We start from the raw sequence: 19,284 nt of genomic DNA on the forward strand, positions 1-19,284 counted from the left end.
TATCTGGCATGCATCTCTGTGAGATGTACTTCCTTGGGGCCTCTGTCTCTCTTAATCAGGACAGATGTGGGCTACATGTCACTTGCGTGCTGAAGGCTGTGCCACTCCTCTTGCCAGGCTTCTGAGCATTTTTGAGCAGGATGGAGGGCATGGTGAACTTCATACTCATCTTTCTGCTTAGCCTCTGCATGAAATAGATGAGCAACTGAGCACTGCTTTGCTTCCCTCCCTATAGTTGCTCTGTCTGGGGACACCAACAAGAAACTGCTGGTCACCAGAAAGTGCAGCATCCATATTGTAGGCACCATTCACCCTATGTTTTTGCCCGATGAAGCTAATGTAATATTGACTCTGCCCTCCAATAGCCTTCCATCACTCTTCATAACACAACTAGAAAAGGGTCAACAATTGCAGTCAAGAAGAGAGAAACTTAGCATCCCTGAAGGACAATAGTCTGTCACAGATCATTAGAGCATTACTGTCTTGTCCACTGAGAGGCAAACTGTTTTTTACCCTTTCAGTCAGAAAAAAATACAGCTTCAGAAATAAAAATCTAGTTATTATTCTCATTGTCTCCTAATATTTGTATTAAAGGGATCTGACTTAAGGACAGACAGAGAAGAATCTAATGGCAGTCAGATCCAGTTACAAAGCAATAAATATGGATCAAATGCAAAGGAATACAACTGTCATTGTGACATTTACTGCCACGGGGGTTAATTTGCAGTACCAGCAGTTGATTCAAAGTAGACCAGATAAGCTCTGACTGTGTTATGTTTGTATAGTTCTGTATTGGGCAGTAGAAGGACACTACATCTAGCTTAAGTGCAGGCATAAATGTTCTTGAAGGTAAACTCCTAGAGAGTATGATGAAAATAACTTCTTTCTGTAGACTCTGTGCACACCTTTCCTTTGTAGAAAAAATCTTCAGCTGTAGTAACTGCTATTAATACAACAGATAGCCTATAGCATTGTTCCAGTTTCACCTGTCACTTAGTCACACCTCTTGCAATATCATTGTTGATCCTATCTGTCAGAATATTTTTCTGTCTGCAAGAGGAAAAAAGCCAAGCCAGAAGGTGGGGTACCTGTTAAAATTACAGGATATCAGACTGACACTACAGAAGATGACGGCTTACATCTATTTTCAGCTTGACCTTCTCTTGCATGTGAGGTTTTCATAAAGCAGTTGCACCAAATACAACAAACTTTTTTCTGAATATTTGTTATTTACATACAATTCCCAGTTATGGTTCCATAACACTGGATCACAAAGTAGTGAAAAAGGGAAATATTTCTTTAAATAACTTGTGCCTGAGATTATTCTTACTGATTGCTAGATTGTCATAGTCCCCATTGGATACTGGGTATTTTGGAGGAAACAAATGTGACTTCTGCTCATGCACACAGAGTTCCTTTATGCTTATGCCTCAGCAATCTTACTCTTAATATCTAGGCTTGTGCATTCCCCTCTAGTGCGTTATGATTGCAGACCACTCTATTTCAGAAGAATAGCATGCCTTCCACGTTCTTGAAATTTTGTGGGTTATACAGTTTATTCTGATATGGTCCTTCCCTTTTATCCTCTTATCACTCGTGCCTGTTGTGGTGTACCCTACCATGCAAGGAGTATCTTCTCTGAGTGACTGATTCATGTAACTTGAAAACAAGCTAACTGCCAAAAGGGCTTTTTGTGGTACTTGCAGGTGCATTTTTTGGGTCCACAACTATTCATTTCCTTGCATTAAGATATACGGAAATCAGCAGTACAGCTGAAGAAAATCATCCCTCCCAAAACAAATGGAATTAACAAACCCTGCTCTACAAATATGGGCAACATGGGAAATTTGATGTTACTGTCTTAAACTCTGTGAAATGATAAATCCTGAATTGTGGAAGTTAAAATGCTCTGTAAAGGTTTATCTCCAGTGAACAGTGAAAACTGAGAAAGTTGAGAACCAGTTATTGTGAACCAAAGTGTTTATTTCCCAAATTAAGGGATTAAGGAATTTGCTCCTCTGAATAGCTAAGCTATTTTAACTTAATAGCTTTCGTTCATACAGCAACATTCTCTGGTCTGAGTTTGTTACTACAGCACCAAGTTAGTTTGTTGTGGTTATAAATACAAGCTAAGCTAGTCAGTGAGAATAATGAGACTTTGCTAAGCAAGGAAGGAGGGAGGGAAATAAGTAAGATACTATGTAAGTCTTGTAGTTTATGCTATACCTTATTGGAGGAAGAAAGCCTTCACCATGGTGACTTGTTTCTTTTGATGAAAACAGGCTTTAAACACATGCCAAACATTGGCAACCTTATCTGCTTTCCATATACATAGAAACTTTGAGTTGGTCTTTTTTTCTTCCTGCTTTTTTTTTTAAATCCATGTTTATATCTAATCTCAACTTCTCAGAGGAAGTTTAGAAGCTAAACTGTCAAGTTGCTGTATATTTGGTACGTGTGTGATACTAACATCTTGCTTTGGAAAACATAGTATCTAATGCCAGGGATTTATGCCTCAAGAAAAAAAAATTGAATTTATGAGAAATTGGTAGAAACCTTTCACTGGGACCATGATCGCTTAAGGGCCAGATTCTTCTTTCACAGGAAATCAGAACATTGGCATCAGTGTGAGGCAGCAAAGCAGTTGATATTGCATCTCATGAGAAGAAATTTACTGAAATAACTTGTCTCAAGAAATCAATTAAGTTAAAATAACCATCTTAGCTGCAAAAATTAAGCAGACGGTTCTTTTAGCAAATCTAAAGGGAAATGAAAGAATCTTAAGTGATTGAGGTAGGTTGAAGTTAAGCATGTCATATGCACAACTTGCACTAACAAAGATTCACTGCTACAGGTGTATTGCTGAAATATTTTTGCAGGTCCACCAAGATTAAATGCGGTGTATGAGAGTATTTGCTGCAGTTGGTTTTGCTAAAGACATCAGTGCATTAAAACCGTGGGCAGGGAGAGGTTCAGAGACTTCCCACATTCTCAATGTTATTTTTATTAACAAAGTTAATAGATCTTGTTTTTATTTTGGCATTTAATTGTGATAACACATGGCTTTGTTTAAGTAAAACTGTACAATATGGTGTTTTACACATGTACAGAAGATATTTCACTGCTAATCTAGTTATTATGTGAAGTTCTGGTATGTGCTATACCAAGTTCCTGTTGAAAACAACACACAGCATCTGTACAACTTGTAAATAAAAGAAAAGCATAACTTGTTTTGTCTGTTTTCATTAATTGTATTATCCCTTACACTACCAAGTAAGTATCCTGATTTGGGCATCTGTACTTGTCACTCTGTTCTAAAGTTACCATAGTAATTTTTTTTTCAGGGCAATTAAACTGATACACTGTCAAACAGCAGAATTTCTTGTTTTTATATGTGTCAGACTTTTGTGCTGACAGCTACTTGCTATCCATAGGATTGATGATGGAGAAGTTTCTGGTTTTCTGACACACTTTAGCATTAGCAATCAGTCTGTGTTGCTAGTGGACAGAAAAAAACATCAAGATAGAAAAAGAAAAATCCTCTCTCCTGGCATTAATGGCTTTTATTCAAGCCTGCTTTGTAATCTCTTTACTAATGCTCTGCAAATCTGGACGTATATGCAATATATCCATAACAAAATGTATAAGAGCCTGTCTATTTAAACAGCTAGTGGCTGAGAACTCAAAAGCTCGTCTCTAGTGACATCAATGACGTGTGTGTGTGTGTGTATGTATAACTTTAAGGAGAATGTGGGTAAGGAGAAGATGGCAGATAACTCTTCTCCAGATGGCCGCTCAGTGAAACACTCTCACTCAGAGCAAGTGGAAGCTGCTATAGGGAGCATTTGAAAGGAGGATGCCTAATTAGATGAGAATTTTTATTTATTTATTTATTTGGTTAACAACTACTTTGGGACAATAGGAGAGGCTGTCCTAACAGCATTCGGTAAAGTTTGATGATGATGATGATGTTAATTCCAGTGACTTTCGGTGTTTGTGGAAGTAACAAAAAAATGAGTTCCTCATGCATTTAAATATGGTATTTCATGAAAATAAGACCTGCCCTTTCTCACTTCCCTTGTTATTTGTGTTGTCTCCAGGGTCATTATTGGCATGTAACATTTCTGTTTGGGATTTTGTCAGTCCTGCAGACAGTGGATGTGGCCCACAGTAGTGAAATGTACCTCTTGACTCAAAGGACCAAAGAAGTGGATCAGAACTCAAAATTCTTTTTCGACACAAATATTACCTTAGGATATTTTGTGATCATGTTTTTTATATTTTTAGTGAGCATAAAAATGTCTTTCTCATTCTAGTCAGTATTGGCTTTGTGGCTGTTCTGAAAACAGAATTGCATGATGATTATTCTTCTAGTGAGACTGTATGGTTTACAAGACTGTGTGGAGTCATGCGTCTACAATTCATGGAAATAGGTGGGCTCTAAAGAGAGCTCTAAGGCTGAGAAACTTCCCAAAGAATTTAGCTTAAGTCATTTGGAATGAGAGGAGATATAACTTCAGGACACCTTTAAAAACGAAACTGGGAATGAAATCTTTAGATGCTCAAAAGTAAGTTTGGTTGGGCTACTTATCGTTTTCTTAGTATTTTGCAAACTACAAAGTACATGCTTTTCTTCTAAGTGCATTTTGAGATGTCTGTGTAGGCTATGGGTTGTTATAAAAACAAAATAACTCCATACTGCTTATATGTCCTAGGAAGCTGTTGGGTCACAGTGAGTACAATCTAGTCCATTCCTGATCATCATTAGGGATGTTAGAAGAACTGGAACGTTTTTATGCATTCTTGGATTGTTCAGATGACTATGAAAACTGCTTTCTTGTAAATACTTAACTCGGTTCAAAACTGGTCAAGCTCTAAGACCTCCTGATGATACCTCTATCTGATTCAAAGAAGAAATTTGTAACTCTGTAGAATTGTTATCTTCTGCACTTTAACTTACTAAACTAAGATGTCACATCGAATGATGCCTACTCAAGAGGTTTGGAACAGTAAAAACTATTTCTATCATAATTCTGCAGTAAGGGTCCTGTTTTCTTACAGCAACTGTGTTTTAAAGAGATGGTTTTACATTATCACTAAAACATGTGAGCTCCAAGGTCTGAGCTATGCTTTTTGGTGTGGATGAAAGATTTCCCTAGCTTTTATTTATGCAGGAAGGTGCCATTTGATACTCTGTAGAAAGACCCTCTAGAAAACATCACTCTGCCTTTAGAAATGAGCCTATAAAATAAAAGGTGTTGCCAAGCAAATTTTTCTATAACCAATTTTAGAAAACTGCAGAATCTTCCATTCTGGAAGGAACATCTAATGGGATTTAACTGAGATAAAGGAAAATTTCTAAAAGATGTGCCAAAATCATTATTGCAGTCTGTGAAGCAGAATAATGGATGCCTCCATGAGTGTTTCAAAGTAGTAAATTTACAGTCTGTACTAAGCAGGACTCTAATATACAGATATTCTGCTGTGTTTTTGGAAGTAATAAATCTAGGACAATGACTGGATTTTAAACATTAACTGAAGTAATGAAGGTTCCTTGACTTTTTACAGGAGAAAACATTTCAAATAGAATAACTTTTTCATATCTAGAAACCAGTTACTTAGTTCTGCTTTAACAACATGCCACTTTACTTGTTTTATTTACAGAGTTCCTAGTTGTAAGGATGCCATTTTTATTACTTAAGCCTAGTGATAATAGAATTGCATTCCAGAGGTTTCTTATGTTGATTATCTGAAAATACCCTGAGGATTCCCAGGAGATTGTTGCCTCATTGCCTAGCTTATCAGATTCCCTATGGATATGTTTTTCAGTTACTGGCAGAAAGTAAGCAAGAATATTAAAATAATAAATTTATGGCAAAGCAGTGTATTTGTTGCCCCTAATTTTCTTTCTCCCTCAAAGTCAGTTTGTACTGTCTTTACATGTTGAATATGCAATAGCTCCACAGCAACAGAAAGGTGAATAAGTAAAGTTCCAGTGCAAATTTAACCTAACATGTTATGAATGGCAATTTTCTTTCAACAAACCCTTACTAGGGATCTTCCTGCAGTTTTTTACATTCAGTATGTGTTACCAGTTTACTTCTGTAATTCTGGTATTTGCTTATATCTGGTGAAGATGCAGGGATAAACTGGGAATAGTTAGATTTTGTCTAATAGTGACATTTCTTGGAAGATCTAATGTGGAGAAACAACTTGAAGACAAAACTTCAGAATACTTCTGTGGGATTTTGAAATCTCTAGGTTAATTGGGTTTCTACTCTGAATTTCTGTTCTCAAGTCCTATTGCCACAGAGCTGTAAAACACGGACGTTAAGTACTGAGAAGCATAGTGAAGAGGGAAAATGTGTAGAAGTCATGGTCTTGAATTTTCTGAAGAATTGTAAAGTCCCCCTGCTCCAGCAAGCAACCTGTGGTCCTGTTCTTGGTAATACAGCATGTTATTACTTGTCTTTCCCTCATGCTATTGTTACGCTGGGTTGGAAAGCACTGTAAATACGAAAAGCAATAGATGGTCAGGTGAAGTTCACAGGTTGGAAGTTCTGAAAGCACATACAGGTACAAAAACCTTAAAAACCCATGTAAAGAGGGTCCACTAATCTTACTCTTTCAATGTGAAATTTTATTACTCCTGTCACACATTCTTCTGGCCCTTGATTTCAAGATCTAATAAAATACTAAAATTCCCATTCCCTACATTCTTGTTTCTTGTCATTCTCTCTTGGTGAGAACCTGTATCACACAGATGAAAAAATTCTACCTAACTCAATCCTTTAAATACAGGACTTAAGAAGGAAGATGATTTCTTTGTATGTTTTCTCTGCCCCTTTAGAGGACAGTGCTCAAATAGCATATTCAAATTACTATGTTCCCAGTATTAACAATAAACCTCTTTTCCATGGAATGAATGACTAAATGCAGATCTGTAAGTACATGTCTGCTAAATCCAAAGTAACTGTAGCTCTTCTGTTAAACTTTGCTAACTTCATCTATATGGTATGAAACCACTGATAAAGCATGTTAACTGTTCACATTGACTTTTTAAGGCTTCATTAAGTTGCTGGAGTGCAGCATCTTTCTATAAATACAAGATCCTTGCAGTCACAGACTGCAGGCTTTGTTAGCCTTTCCAGATCTTGAGCCAAAAATAAGCTGGTGAAACAGATGGGAAAGTGGGAAGCTGGAACTACTATATGGGCAAAGTGAAAGCTCTTGGGTAATCTTAACTGCAAATTTTCATGCTTTCAAGCACTTCCTTTGAAATTAAAATTTCTGTCTCTAATACCATTTATTTATATCTCTATACCATTCTTATGATTTTGTACTTGTAACCTTGATATTAGAAGGTTTTTATATTTTGGGGTTTGTAAATTTGATGATATTAAAGGACAATCAAATGCCTTTTCTTGGTCATGCTAATTTATAAATTGGTCATCATTACTGATACAGTTTGCTTCTGCTTTTGCCAGTAGTTGAGCTATAAAGAGCAGACAAATGTTTCTTAAATTAAAAAAGCAAAGTGGGGGAAAGAAACCTTTGTTGCTTTTAACCTGATACTATATTTTGTTTGTAATGCTTGTCTACGGACAAGCAAGGACCTGGGTTTGTTGGTTGACGAGAAGTTCAACATGACCTGGCAGTGTGTATCCTGGGCTACATCAGGAGAAGTGTGGCCACCAGGTCGAGGGAGGGGATTCTTACCCTCCACTCTCATGAGACCCCACCTGGAGTGCTGTGTCCAGCTCTGGGACCCCCAACATAAGGACATGGACCTGCTCGGGCAGGTCCAGAGGAGGCCACGAAGATGATCAGAGGGCTGGAGCACCTCCCCTGTGAGGACAGGCTGAGAGAGTTGGGGGTGTTCAGCCTGGAGAAGAGAAGGCTCTGGGGAGACCTTCTAGTGGCCTTCCAGTACTTAAAGGGGCTATAGGAAAGATGGGGAGGGGCTCTTTATCAGGGAGTGTAGTGATAGGATGAGGGGTAAGGGTTTTAAAATGAAAGAGGATAGATGTAGATTAGTTATAAGGAAGAAATTCTTTACTTTGAGGGTGGTGCGACACTGGCACAGGTTGCCCAGAGAAGCTGTGGCTGCCCCCTCCCTGGCAGTGTTCAAGGCCAGGTTGGACGGGGCTTTGAGCAACCTGGGCTAGTGGAAGGTGTCCCTGACCGTGGCAGGGGGGTTGGAACTAGGTGATCTTTAAGGTCCCTTCCAACCCAAACCATTCTAGGATTCTATGATTTATGCTTTTTCAAGCATTGCAGAAATAAGTTTTCCAGAAATACAGGTTTAAAAAGGTTTGGTTTATTATTAAGCACTGTAGAGTCCTACTTTTGGTTTTTGGTCATGAAATTTGTTAGACAAAAAAAGTCATTTTTTATTTGTTTTGATCAATTAAAAAATTACAGGAGTAAACTTAGTGTCATCTTCTAGGCTTGTATATTCATCTGATAAAAATCTTAAAGAAGCTGAGGAGCTGGCTATGATGAAAAAAGTATTGGAACCCAAATTAATACAAGAAAACAACATTGCTACTCTTCAGAACACTCAAAAAAATATAAATTGTCTTGGAGATGGCAAAAGAACACCTGTTGGTCAGAATACTCCAAGTGGAGCTGTTCAGAAAGAAGTTGCTTGCTTATCTTGTATTGAAGAGGAAATGCCAGAAGTAGTCGTTGATGCAGAAAGCAACAAAGCCACTGCAGGTAGGTTTGGGACTATATCTTTGTTTATTTTTGTTTTTTTCTTTTAAATAATTATCCAAAGACTTATACAGATGTAAAAATGCAGGCAAAGGTTAAAGCATTGTTATAACACAGTTTACATGGATATTCTTTGCTATGGCATACCTCATTCTCTCACACGGTAAAAAAATGAATTGCTGCAGAAGTTTGGCAGGAGTGGTTCACTTAAACTCACAGTTTAAGTCGACTGACAGGACTTGCCAGGCATCAGGCATTGTGTTCTATCTTTACTCTGTAATACAGCAAACTTGAGTCCTCACCACGCAGGACTTCAATAGAGCAGAATCCCTCCATTCCCTTCCTTTTCTAGCAAATTATACTAGTTCCACTGTTGGTTTATGAGGATTTTGGAATCTTTCAGAATCTTCCCTACTACAACTGTGAATGAAATAAGTAACACAAGGAAATGTGTAACTGCATCTACACCAGAGGTGTTGGCTGCTACAGCTGTGTCATTAAAATAGGATCAAGCAACAAATCTGTTCTGGTAGAAGCTTACAGTGCTACATGACCCTGAACTTCCTCAGAGTCTTATTTTCTTTAATGCAGAGGTACCAGATCTCTGTAGAAAAAATGAACTTGGATATATAATCTTACAAAAGAGTAACTGTAGCACTTCTGTAGATATCAAATACGAAGCATTGGTCAAATATCTGGTATCTCAAGATAAAACAAGAAGTAAAATGCATGGTCTGGAAAAACTTTCAAGGAAAATTCTAGCTTGAATATGCAATATTAAAAAATTTCTTTTTGTCAGATTCTTCTTTTCAAACACTTTAAGTTGTCTGTATACTGCCAATAGTCTAGTCTACACTGGACAAAGTGAAAAATAGCTATTTCCCTCTGTCTGCAGGTGTTTCCAAACTAGAAACTGCATCTGTGTTAGGAGAAGACTTAATGATGCTCTACAAAAAGTGCTGCTGTCCAGATATTAATATTTGCATAGAAGGCAAAGATTTTCAAGCTCACAGGTACATAAGTATTTACTGTAAACTTTTCAACCAAAATCCTTTTAGTATAAAATGCTGCTGCTAAGATGTATCTATAGTAAGTTATTGCTGGTGCTGTTATCTAGCTGTGAACCATTATAGTTTTTAGGTCTTATGTGAGAAGTGGCCGTACTTTGATACTAATGAAAATTATTTATCTCATTAATAGCAACTATTGTGAAAACAATTGTGGTTTTAGCACTTCTAAGATTGCCACTGTAAACTCATATCATGTGTATATACTCAGGTATAAATACTGTGTAGGTTTTCTTTGCTAACCTTTTTTTAAATAATCTATGCTCTCCGAAGAAAATGAAAAATCTATTAATAAACTATTCATCTATTAATACTGAATAAAATTACCATACAGCTAGAAAATTTCTGGCGTTGTAATTATATTTTTTTTTCCTGCTCTTCAGGATCTGTGCATACAGAATCTGATTTTACTTTCATTTAGTCATGTATGTAAAGATTGGTCAGCAGCCTTTATTAGATCTAAAGTCCAAGACCATTTAAGAACTTTGGCTTATTGGACTTCTGTAGCTTGGGAAGGCAAATTAAAGTGTCAGTACCATTCCTTGAACCTTGATATGACTCTGTTTGCATTTGAGATAGCAAACTAGACAGCCTGTATTTTGTTCCCTTTGAGTATATAAATAACAGAGAGATTATAAAAGCCCTCCACTACTTCTAGTATTTTCTCAACACAAAACCAGTGGGGGGGGTTATATTCCTGACATCACAAATATCTTTACAGAATGTATGTCATAATAGTGTGGGGGGGTGATTATTTGGATATATACTAAATTTCCAGAATGTAGTTAGGCATGTTTGTTTCTTCTGGTCTACACTATAAAACTACATGTTCTCAGGTCCATAACTTTGAGAAACAAGTACTTCAGTGCAAAAAGAAAGTCAACAGAAAGATTCCATCAGCAGAGCTTCCTTAATTTAGGCCACTTACTGCCTGGAGCAACGTATCTACTCTAACCAGCATCAAATAATACAGCAGTAAATGATAGAGAAAACAAGGATGTTCTGAAACGGTCATAAGACTTGCTTGTTTTAGTACTGCATCGTGTGAACAGGAGTCAATAAGGGAAATCTAACTTTGGGTATAATTGTCGTGGAGGCACCAGTATGATTTATTTATTTTAAGAAGTTTTTTGACGTTCTCAAACAGGAGACAGTTTAAGCCTGTACCCTCTCCCACCCACTTATCTCAGTATTCCTTATTTTCTCATGAAGTCCTATGAACTTCCAATAGACTTTACAGTGTGAGCATCAGTGCTCTGAGAGAGTTGCCAAGTTATGTCTCCCTAGTGCTGTGTTGTATTCTTACAGAGCTCTGAGTGGAGCAAGTCAAATTTGTCCAGTAATAAACTTGTGGCACAAACCATGACAGTAGGAAAGCACAGATAAATTTACTTCAAATTCATTTGGTATCACCATGTATTTTATAAGTTAAAATTTTATCAATGTATATTTAGGTAATACATACTTGTCCATATTATTTAAAATGAGTCTTTGAAATATCCACTTCAACTACGTCCTTGAAGTTGATCTAGCCTGTTCATTACTAAAATTTATTTGGAAGAAGATGACAAAATTGGAGATAGTGTATTTCATATCTCCATGATATTGTGCTACTATATCTTACAAAAACAAGATTGTGTGTGTATTCAGAATTTCACATACTCGAAGATGTGATGTAATACCCATTTACGTGTGGATGTATTTCACTGAGATATGAAACATTCTGTAAAAGTTTTTTTTGTTATTATTGCTGGATGAATCCCAGGAGGAATGTGTGAGAAGTTCCTAATTTAAAGTACAGAGACTTCGGAAGCAGGAGGAGGGAACAGAGATAAGAGATTCCAGAATATATAATGACTAGAAAAGAGACCATAAATAGCATTCTTCATACTTCTTCCTACACAAAATGAGAGCGTTCTGAAACATTTTAAGAGCCAACAAATACATGTAAAAAGAAGGGATTCACATGCCTAATATAACACTTTGCTTCTTCTGCCACAGGAAAGACAAGACATAAAGTAATTTTATAAATAATAGGAAGCTTAGTAGGTGTCAGAAGAAAATTGTATGTATGGGAATATTATCTATAGCTGCAATAGCGCAGGTAAGAGATATAAAGGCTAACACTGGTTAAACTGGTTTAACTGGTGTAAATCTGGAAGGCTGAAATCATAAAGCAGTTGTCATCCACTATGTCTCCCTTTCTGGACTTCCACATCCACCTTGAGAAGCTTGTATTACAAACGTCTTTTCATCTGGTTTTTTGAAGATTGTAATACTGGTGAAGATACTGAGCTACACAGACTACTGGTCTGGGCTTCCTTTATTGTCTTTGGTGGAAGTAGTAGTAAATTGAATTAGTCCCTTTATGGCCAGTTATGCCTTATAAATATACAAGCGTAATAAGTCTAAACAGAAGTAATTGATAGCTCTTCTTAAACAGTGCTGGAAACACACTGTTTCATATGTTGTATATGTGATATGTTGTATCATATGCTAAGTATCAAGTTTGTTTGACTTTTAGGATGTGCTGGTAGGTGGCCAGCCAATTTCAAATAAAAAAAGCTTTATAGTTCTCTTTTCATTTTAATAAATACACATTTTGTAGTATAAAAAGAATATAAAGAATATATATTTATATATATAAAAATTTTGGCTAAAATAGGGCCTTATAAACAAGCTTATTTAGTGTTACTTGGTAAATAAAACAGAAGAAATAAATTTGCAATTTTATATTATATGAAAGGAAAATGCTTGTGGTAATGGATTTCCTCCGCGTGAATGTCAGAGTCATACTAGAAACAAGCTTTAACCGAGAAATCTAGAGTACGGTTTGTTTTTTTCTTTAGCATATTTTGAAATTCCAAACATACTGGAAGAAAAGGCATGCAGTATACAGATGACACCTTAATGCATAAAGGGCAAAGATTTAAGTCAATGTTATCAGAGAGTCTCATAATAAATTTTGTATCTAGTGGAATAATGTTTACTTTTTCTCTCTCAGGGCCATTTTATGTGCCAGATCTAGTTACTTTGCTGCTATGCTGAGTGGAAGTTGGGCTGAAAGCTCCCAAGAGCACATCACTCTTCAAGGGTAAGTGTTGTCTTTGCAAGTCGTGTGGGAGCAAAGGTAGGCAATTTAAAATCATTGCAAATATGTAACAACTGTGCTGTGTATAGAGTACTGACGATTAATCTGCCTTGACACTTTTCTTCAACCTGATACATTTCCTGAGCACTGTTTTGACTTCAGTATGAAACAGCTTGTAGTGTGTTTGTTAATATTGTCAGATGGTTCAGGGAAGAAGTCTTTTTCATCAGCAGAAGCGTACTACTCTTTTTTTGTAAAGTATGTTTTAGTATTCACAGTCGATTTTACAATTCTCTTCTTTCACCTCATGTTGTACATGTCATGAAAAGTATTATGAATGTCTGAATAGTGTAATTTATTTTCATACCTATTTGTACAATAAGTATATTTACAATGTAAAGACAAATAAACAATTACATTTCTCAAACAGTGTTTAATAATTATATTTCAGCATCATACGCTAAAAGAATTTTGACTGGTGTGCTTGTTTGCAATGGCTTTCTGTGTGAGAGCTGAAAATAATGGAGCTATCGGTGTAGGATGAATACTTAAGACTTCATAGATAAACTGGGGAGTGCCAGGTTACTTCTTTTCGCTATCAGAAAAATAAACTGAAATATATTAAATTTTCTTTAAAAGCAAACTAATACTGATACTTGTAACATGTTAGCTTTTTTGTTTAGGCATGATGTTGGCTGACTCAGTTTTCTTCAGAAAGAACTGTGTACCTTACAGTGCTGCAAAATATAATTGCTTTGTGCTGATATAAAATTGTTTGGCCAAGTGATACTTTCTTGTATTTTCATAATTTTCATTTTCTGTCAGTGTAATAATATTACAGCAAAATCAGGAAGGTTATCTGTTGATTTGGTTATAACTTCCTAATCCTTATAAAACAATACACATCTAATTGATTCCTTAGCTTTTATGCTATACACAGTATGTTTTAGAGACTGATAGTCAACAGTTACTTCTGGTATTTACACTTCTCTCCCTGTAATTGATTTTTACATGGCTAAGAAATTTTCATCCTTATTTTTCAGTAGAGGGTTTCTCCTGAGAAGTACTTAATCTTTACAGGAGTATATTCTCATGCCAATGTCTCATAATTTATGTTACTAAGAATCATATCCATAATATTACCTTTTCTAGTTCAGTTTTCTGCTTGGTGCAGATTTCCGTGATGTCTTTTTAAACACTTATAAATAAAGTACATATGGCTTACTCTGAAATAATGAAAATTCTGCGTAACAGCTGGCTAGACTGTGGGGAAACTTCTTCTTGCTGATTTTATGGCTATCATGTACTAATATGCAGAGAGACAACTGTGCTGATTTTGCTTCTCAGCATGTTGCAACATTTGTTTTTTCCTTTTGCTTTCAGTCATCGATGTCTGTTGCTTAAACATGACTAATGTTTTAAAGGGTCTTAGTTCAATCTGCATGACTATAATCCATTTATACTAATGTACACAGCACTTACGGGTTCTGAAGATTGCACACTGAGACGTACATATACTTTTACATTGCAGTAATCTTGAAAATAGCTTTAATTTTATCAGATTCACCTTCCATTCACAGAGCAGCTGGATGATGTATCAGCCTTTTGACCAACTTCCTTTGGCTAAGAAATGTGTTATATTCTATTCTGGACATATCTTTATTTGTTTTTTTTTTTCTTTCTTTCTTTTTTTGCAGCATAAGCCACATAGAAATGAGTGTCATCTTGCATTTTATATATGGAGGTATTCTGGACTTCCCAGACAAAGTTGATGTTGGGTATATGTCAACTTTTATTATTTTTTAATTGTAGTTTGTGCTTGTTCTGTAAGGAACAAACTTGTTCTGTAAGGAAAATTCTTCCTGTAGTATGAATAAGACAAAAATGTCAAATATAATAATCTTTACGCCTAAACATACTTGAGGAAATTATAAAAATAAAGATGTTGAAATCTTGTTTATTTGACAGCTACTGGAAAAGGTGTGCCAGTCATTTTTGGAATATTCTATGAGGAGAGTGAAAAACAGAAGTGTGTTTTAGACCAAAATAATTTCTAATTTTCCTGTATCTTCCTTTTAGTTTTCAGAATAATATATACAATGTGTGATAGTATTTAACAGTTAATATTTGGAATTTATTTTTAAATGATCATTCAAGTTGATGTGAAGGCTAAGTAGTGAGTCTTAGATCCATAAAAGATTATATATAGCAACCAATGTAAATGTTGGCATTTTCTCTGGGATAATTTTTAATCACAGTGTACACATAATCCTGTATTAGTGAAGTAAGTTCTGATATGTGTGAATTATTCCCTGAAACCAGTTCTATACTAGCTGTTGAACTCTGCCACTAAACATTAAAATGCTACTATTTCTTAATGTTAGAAATCGTTGTTCAAATCTTATCTATCTAAAATAAAAATATGGAATTGTTTATAATATGCCACAATGTCAATGTTTAGGTAATGAATTGATGCAGGAAATAAAACTATGATTTATATATATATATTATACAGAATAACAGTTTGTTCACAGTGCTTTTTAGTATTTGAAACGGACATAATTCTCAGATACAATGTCATCAATAACATTTTATGTAATCCTTGGAAAAAACCTACAAAATGCCAGAACTCTGCCTGCACAAGTATCTTTTTCACTTGCTACCTGAAAATAGAGAAACTGAGAGTCTTCTAAACAGTTTCTCAGCTAGTGGCTGAGGCTTAACTTTTATACAGACTGAACTCAGTGGTTGAGAGATTGTTATTAGGTCAATACACGTTTCTGTTTGAACATTATTCTTTGGCAAGTTTCACACTTGGTTATCAGTCTATTTCTGCAGTAAATTCTGACTGAACACAGAGGTGAAATCAGCATGTAAATTGTCTTGTAAGCACAATGCATATATCAAAATGATTTTTGATTCCTGTTGCTACTGCTTTCTTTTTAGTCGCATGTTGGGCATTGCAGATATGTATGGGCTAGATGGGCTAAAAGAAGTAGCTATCTACATTCTGAAAAGAGATTACTGCAATTTTTTCCAAAAGGTATGTCAGTTCTCATGCTACTTTGTGAGCCATAAAGCCTAAGAAGAATTTTGATTCTATTACTTACAGATCATATTGACAAGATACTTAACAACTGTGTGGTCAAAGTGTTAGCTTAAGTCAATGGACCCTATTCTTATGTGTAAATCTGCTAAATTCACTGGGATTGATGATGGGAGTAAGGCCTGTAATACCATCCACGTATGTATAGAAACTTGTAAACCACAACTGATGAAAAACAGTATTTCACACATTCAATATATTAAATTACATGGAGTATAATTTAATACATTCCATTGTATATATAATTGTTCTTAATAGGAATATGGAAATATTATATATTTGTATATCAGATTTCATTGGCATATATGTAGAAAATATTTGTGTTCAATTAAAATTAGTTTAAAAACAAACAACTGCTTAGAGTTGAGCATTTTCATGCATTTTCATGCACTAGGCTGAATACTACTTTATTGACATGGGTGGAGGCAGATGATTTCCCTGTTCTGCATAAAGACAAATACCATGGTAGCTACCAGTACTTCTGTTTGAACTACTTGTGTACAGTTTCCATAAGTTAGAATGTACAATAATTGTGATGATTTGCTAACAACTCTAGCCTGTTCCTGGAAAACAGCAACCTGTACTAGAATGCATGGCTATTGCTCATTCATTGGGAGTCGAAAACCTATACTCTGCTTGCATGAAGTAAGTAAAATAAAATAAATGATGGTTTATGTTTTTAATTTCTCTGCTTTCTGTTGAAATTATTTTGTGAGATTGGGTTTATTTTGGCATATGAAATGTTCACATTTTAAACATTTTTTTTCTTCACAATAATGTAGAGGTATCACTTATGCTAACAAGTGAAGATAGAACATTTTTCATCTTCCTTACCTAAGAAAGGCTCTCTTTTCAACAGATGGGTAGGAAAACATTTTGCAAAATGTTTGTCAGAGAGAAGCTTTGCCAGTTTACCTACTGAACTTCAGAACAACTGTCTTGTTATGTTGATTAACTCTTTGGTAAGTAGTATATAGTGTGCTTTATATAAAAATAGAGCAATGTAAATTTTTTCCTTATTTAGCTGTACAATGTAATTTAAGAGATAATAAATACAGTATTTTAAATCTGTAGTATGCTTATACTATATAAAAGTTCCCATTAAAATAACAAAAACCAGATTTTGTTATGCAGATATCATTGTTATGCTTCGTGGCACACAGTCTAGTGATAATCACATCCAAGTCCAGCATAACAATACAAAATAAGTTATAAAACAGAGCTGTGACATCATAGCGCAGCATTATGTATTCGGATAGTGAGGAACAGCAAATCACTGTATCAATTTCTATGTTAGGTGGCAGCATATATAATTTGTGATTGCCTTTTCCTATTTGTCTATATTTTAATTCGGAAAAAATGAACTTTTTTTCCAGACTTTGGGTGATCACTGGCTATCAGTGATCACAAGCCATTCGTTTGCAGGCAAGCTGACTTTTCAAAAATGAAGCAACAGTATAGTATATATATCTTCTACTTCTCAGATAACTATTGAATTGATCCCCTCAAAGCTTAGCGTTCTTTTTTTGTGGCATATACTTAACATTGTTCCAATTTAGATCTGCCTAAACTTAAGTACTTTCTAATTGTGTTTCTGTATAAAACTACCCTCAGAGCTGACTTAAAGTTTTGAACTAGACCTGTTAACAGGAATTTGGTCTGGCAATTAGCCTGTAAATGCACTGAATTATAACAGAGATATGAAGAGTACGTAGAGGAGCTAAAGGTAAACCTGTACAGCTGCTGCCTGTGTATGCATGTGGCCATAATGTGGACTGGCATACACAAAGTGTCATGTAACTCGCTCAGGCAACATTCACAGGATGATTTTAGTGCTAGCACACACCAGATAGCTAAGTATGTGATGTCTCATATCTCATGCTGAAGTCCTTGTCCCCCTCTCTCTGTTACTGTTGTTACTTGTTATCCAAGCTAAATAGCTCAGGTATGGCTACCCACGCTGCCAAACATACCCCTAATTCAAGAGATGCATTCTTAAGTGGTTCTGGCCAAGAACTGCCCCTCGCTGAAAGGGCTGTGAAGGCTTCTTGGGACTGTTTTTATCTCAGGACTTCTTTGTGGAGTACTTACCCTGTCAAGCGCTGAGGCCAGCAGGCCAGCTGTGAGTGGCAGCTGCTACTGCATATTCAGGTGGTACACTGTGGTACTCAGTACTGCTCCAGCTGCATACCCAGCTTCTCTGGAACACTTTTGCAGTCTGAACTAAAGTGTGCTTTGGTTCCCATTTTACTAATTTAAAATTTGCATTGGTGTGTCTTTGCAAGAATCACTAGTATTTTATGGACTGAAGCCTAGAAGGCATTTAGAACTCCAAAACTAAAAAATAAAGCATAAGCCTCTTTGGTCCACAGAACAGTTCTGGTAAGTGATCATTTAGCACTGAGCTCTTAAGACACCCAGTCCAAAAACTCGTAGGATTCCCAATGGAGTTTTTGAAAATCTGCAAAAATGCTTAAAGCTGCTTGAGGGAGAAAGAAGAAAAGGTCTGACATTAATTTTGCAGGGGCTACTGTATGTTTTAAGATCCTCTCTTCTCCGCTGCTACAGTTCTCTGCTGTAAAACTTTTTAATAGTCACACCCAGTTAAAGAGTATGACTCTACTGATCCTTTCATTTACCAGTCTTGGAAATGTAAAACCTAGCTCATGTGGGGCAGCCCATTTCAGGAAGAAAAGGTACAAAGAAAAGGAGATTGCTGATCAGAAAATCTTTGGGAAGCCACAATGATGAACATAGAAACATTAAAATAGGAGTTCAGTTTAAAACACTGTTCAGGTACTTATCCCAGGTGCCTCAACTACATGCAAGAAAATTACTGTCTTTTTAGATAAGTGCACTCTACTCGAGAATGGTTAGGAAAAAATACAACAAAAGAAGTAAAATTCAGTTAAAGCCACTCCTACAAAGTGCTGATTTAATTAGAAGTCAATGAAGGCCTTTTATATTTCACTGGAAGTGTCTAATGGGAGTAAATGCTTATTGCCTTGTGAGCAGGGGCTGAATTCTGGACAGTTCAGAAAGCTTGTAATTGAGTCCAGTGAGAGCAAGATCAAACCATAAGCATATACTTAATCTTTAATTTACCTTATATGCATAGAAGCAAACTGGTTTTGCCCACAGATAAGTAAAATAATAAAAAGCATATACTTGAACAATGGCTGACCAGATTTTATGTTGTAACTATAGTATGCATGAAGAAAATCCTCCCTGCTTTCTACTTTGCATGGGACAGACATGATTATAATCTGAATTTACAGTAGGGAGTTTTGTGTCAAGTATTT

The 19,284-nt window shown here is 35.8% G+C and overlaps 1 protein-coding gene across 3 annotated transcripts in view; it reads left to right on the plus strand.

The window, feature by feature from the left end:
• Window positions 1–19,284, plus strand: part of BTBD8 (BTB domain containing 8) — a 43,574-nt gene that overhangs the window by 2,888 nt on the left and 21,402 nt on the right. For all 3 annotated transcript variants that reach the window (XM_074876486.1, XM_074876484.1, XM_074876485.1), the window contains exons 3-9: window positions 8,450–8,721; window positions 9,614–9,731; window positions 12,790–12,879; window positions 14,574–14,654; window positions 15,823–15,919; window positions 16,539–16,627; window positions 16,842–16,944. In XM_074876486.1, the coding sequence (XP_074732587.1) occupies window positions 8,450–8,721; window positions 9,614–9,731; window positions 12,790–12,879; window positions 14,574–14,654; window positions 15,823–15,919; window positions 16,539–16,627; window positions 16,842–16,944 (850 nt within the window). The remainder of the gene's footprint in view (window positions 1–8,449; window positions 8,722–9,613; window positions 9,732–12,789; window positions 12,880–14,573; window positions 14,655–15,822; window positions 15,920–16,538; window positions 16,628–16,841; window positions 16,945–19,284) is intronic.

The sequence above is a fragment of the Strix uralensis genome, chromosome 8 (genome assembly GCF_047716275.1).
Source record: "Strix uralensis isolate ZFMK-TIS-50842 chromosome 8, bStrUra1, whole genome shotgun sequence".
Classification (NCBI taxonomy): Eukaryota; Metazoa; Chordata; class Aves; order Strigiformes; family Strigidae; genus Strix; species Strix uralensis.